Source organism: Myotis davidii, unplaced genomic scaffold (genome assembly GCF_000327345.1).
Source record: "Myotis davidii unplaced genomic scaffold, ASM32734v1 scaffold854, whole genome shotgun sequence".
In the NCBI taxonomy this organism is placed as follows: domain Eukaryota; kingdom Metazoa; phylum Chordata; class Mammalia; order Chiroptera; family Vespertilionidae; genus Myotis; species Myotis davidii.
In genome coordinates, this window is record NW_006285939.1 from 2,226,131 (window position 1) to 2,229,605 (window position 3,475).

Sequence of the window (3,475 nt, forward strand, 5' to 3'; positions counted from 1 at the left end):
GGGCTCTCCCCGGCAGCCCGGCCCGCCCTGCTCAGCACCCCACTGCTCAGCCTGCACGTCTGCCCACCTCCCCTGGGAAGAGACCGGAAGGCAAGCAATGCTGCACAGATCGGGTTCAAGTCCAAGCTACTAGCTGAGTGACCTTGGACAAGCTAGTCCACACCTTTGTGCCTCAGTTTATCTGAAAAATGGGAACAGGACTCACTTCATTACATTGTTGGAATGAAAGGTTGTGAGACTGGAAGGGTTAATACACAGAGAGGGTTTGAAACAGTCTGGCATGTAGCAGGCTCAGAGGTGTCAGTTACTTCTACCGCTAGTGACTAGTGTCATCATTTCAGCCGCAGCCACCCAGACCTATGCAGCCCCCCCTAAGGAGACCCCGTGTTCCATGGGCCCAGAAGGTGCATAGGTGCATACGCTCCAACCCTGCATGTGGCCAAGGCCCGCCCCCCCAGCCCCCGCAGGCCTGCCAGAGCCCCGGCCCCAGCAGCACTCACCATGCCCTCCATGCCGTGGGGCAGCAGAAGCACGATGCCATTGTGTCGAACCCACTTGGCCTGGCCGGTGCTGATGAACTGGTCGATGATGCACTGGGCCGTGTTGTGAAAGTCGCCAAACTGAGCCTCCCAGAGGACCAGGGCATTGGGGCTGGCCATGGCATAGCCCAGCTCAAAGCCTACACGGAAGAAACCAGGACAGCTTGCCACACTGTCCTGTGCCAGTGGCTTGTCAAGCCCAGCCCTTTCTCACACACCCTCCCTGCCCCAACCACCCCTCCCGCCAGGCCAGGGGGAGCAGACTCCTTGGGGCCCACGATCTTGCGTCCTGGGAACTGAGGACACGCGAGAGGCGACCTCAGCCGGAGCTGCACGTGGCTAGCTCAGCCTCATCGAGCCAAGTCCAAAGATTCCCTGGGGAGGCAGCAGGGGCCATCTACCAAGAGGAGCCCCCAAAACAGGTGCAGGGCTGCTGAGGGGGAGGGGCAGGAGCTGGTCACTGGGGAGCCGAGCCCAGGAAGGGGAACTCGAGGCAGTCCCATGTGGCCTCAGCATCCCCAGGACTGTGCCAGGACCCAGGTCCACCCCAGGGGCCTCTGAGCCTCTCGGTCCCTCCTGGGCCCAGACCAGCCCTGCCCTCTCAGCCACAGGCCCCGTCCATGGTCACAGCGACAGGGCCCCTCAGGATGCAAGCCCCTCTTTGGTCCCCAGGCATCCCAGCCCCGCCCGACCTGCCTGCAGAGTCTGACCCACCCAGGACGCCATACTCCGAGAGGGAGCTGTTGCACACGGTGTACGGGGCCTGGTCAGGCCAAAGGTGGTTCATGGGGACACATGTCCTCCGGTCAACTTCCTGGTCGTGGAGAACGTGGTGCCGGTGACTGGAGAGAAACAGAGCAGGAAGGATGGGGAGCAGGAGGCGGGCAAGCCCTTGTCACTGTGCCCGGGAACCTGAGAGTCCCCTCCTCCAGGCAGCCCCCAGCAGTGCCCCACACCTCACAAACCTGAGTCTCAGCTTCTACCTCAGAAAGGTCCCCGGGAGACCGGCCTCAATGACCTCCCCAACCAAGCGCTGGGTGGAGCCTGAGACCCTGAGACCCAGAGACCCCAAGACAGTGCCACACCCCTTGTGTACTACCTACACAATGAGGGGACCGCCTGGCTGACCCACACCCAAGGAGGACTAACACGCAGCGCAGGGGGCAGTGGAGCTGGACCAGGGCCAGCAGTGATGAGCCCCTGGGGCCCAAGAAAGCCGCTCATCACACCCCGGACGCCACGGTTCCATGACTCACCAGCATGGCAGTGACCACATCGGGTCCAGAACCTCTGGGCCCAAAGAGGAAATGAGGTGGGGACACTGACAAGTGCAGTCCTGTCCCTGGACTCAAAAACTCAAGGAAAACAAGCAAATGGGGAGGCTGGCTGGACAGCAGTTCACGTGCACCGTGAGGCCACAGATGACCCAGGCCTAGGCCAGGCAGTCTGCTCTGCATGCTTATCCCCTGGGGTCAGAGAGGTGGCCCAGGGTACCCCTGATGGCCTGGCCCAAGGGCAGGGGCTCGGGTGCTGATGGGGTTACCAGTGATGCCCCCGCCAGACAAGGGCCCTCCTTGGGCTCCTCAGAAAAGGCCCAAGAAGAGGAGGAAGGGCCAGCTCCACCCCAGAGCTCCCACGATGACGCTGGGGTCCCCAAGCACAGCTGGCCCCGCAGCTGCCCACAGGCTCAGTAATGACAAGGCCAATGTGCACGAGGCCTGGGTCAGAGCCCCTGCCCTCACCTGAACGTGCCCCTCTCCACGTCCTGCCCGCTGAGCCGCACGTGGATGCCCTCCTTGAGCAGGGAGCCGAAGGCCATGTACTCCGCCAGCGCCCAGTCTACCTCCCGCTTCTTGGTCATGTCTGCACGGCCCCACAAGATTCGAGAGAGGCCTACAGGAGGGAAGGGCCAGCCTGAGGTAGCCAGGACTGGGCCACCCTGCCCAAAACAGCCAGAGCCCAAGGGACCAGGGCCAGGTGTGTGTACTCAGTGCACACGTCTCCCACTGAGCCGGCCCTGGCAGGGCTCTCCTCCAGCACAGCCCTCCAGCCAGTACAGTGGGCGGGCCTCCCTCCCGTGGAAGGAGCAGGTACCGGTGGGCGGGCACCGGTACTGCGCACACCTGCATGCCTGAGGTGGGGTGCGTCCTCCACCGCCCACAGGGGGACTGTCCCAACTCTCCGGATGAGGAGACAGGAGCAGTAGAGGGAAGTCATTTCCCCACAGTCACAGCTATAAGATGCTTGAATTTGAGCCCCAGCACCCGGGCCATGCTGGGCTCCTGGGGCTCTACAGCTGCACAGACCCCGTGACGTGCACACAGAGCGGTGCCTCAGGGCACCTGGGCCTCCAGCACACTGTGGACGAAACCCTCGGAGCACCCACACGCTGGTCAGAAGGGGCGCAGGTACCCACCACCTCCAGGGGGCTCTCCAGGGGCCTGAGCAGAGGCCACAGCCATGATTTACAGCCTGCGGCCACCCCCTGGCCCAGGCTCACCGGGAGCAGGAGGGTCACCCTGTCATCCATGCAGGCTGCTGGCAAGCCCAGCGTTCCGCCCAGTAGGCCAGGCCCAGTGCTCTTTCCACAGGAAACCCTGCTCCCCTGCTCTCCGGCCTGCCCCAGGGAGCGACATCAGTTTGGTCTCTAGAACCCACCGGGAGTGTGGCACCACCTCAGCCCACCCTGAGAGGAGCCAGCATCAAGGGCACCTCCCAGGGTGCAGACAAGGCTCCAAGAGCCCAGCCGACCCACCAGGGACAGTGGGGATGCAGGCCAGGCCTCCCGGACCCGCGATGCCATCGCTCTTGGGGCAAGACAGCGGGGACCGTGGCCCATGCTGCAGCCCGCACAGCAACCTCACCCGTGTGGATTTTAAAGTCCTCCAGGGGCACGGAGCTCGCCACGTTGCCAATGTGGGTCAGCACGTCCTCAG

The 3,475-nt window shown here is 63.6% G+C and overlaps 1 protein-coding gene across 3 annotated transcripts in view; it reads right to left on the minus strand.

Moving 5' to 3' along the window:
* Window positions 1-3,475, minus strand: part of OGDHL (oxoglutarate dehydrogenase-like) — a 29,484-nt gene that overhangs the window by 6,405 nt on the left and 19,604 nt on the right. For all 3 annotated transcript variants that reach the window (XM_015559664.1, XM_006757134.2, XM_006757136.2), the window contains 4 exons: window positions 3,404-3,475; window positions 2,282-2,432; window positions 1,254-1,381; window positions 501-679 (listed from right to left, as the gene is read on the minus strand). The exon at window positions 3,404-3,475 is cut by the window's right edge and continues 51 nt beyond it. In XM_015559664.1, coding sequence (XP_015415150.1) covers window positions 501-679; window positions 1,254-1,381; window positions 2,282-2,432; window positions 3,404-3,475 — 530 coding nt within the window. The remainder of the gene's footprint in view (window positions 1-500; window positions 680-1,253; window positions 1,382-2,281; window positions 2,433-3,403) is intronic.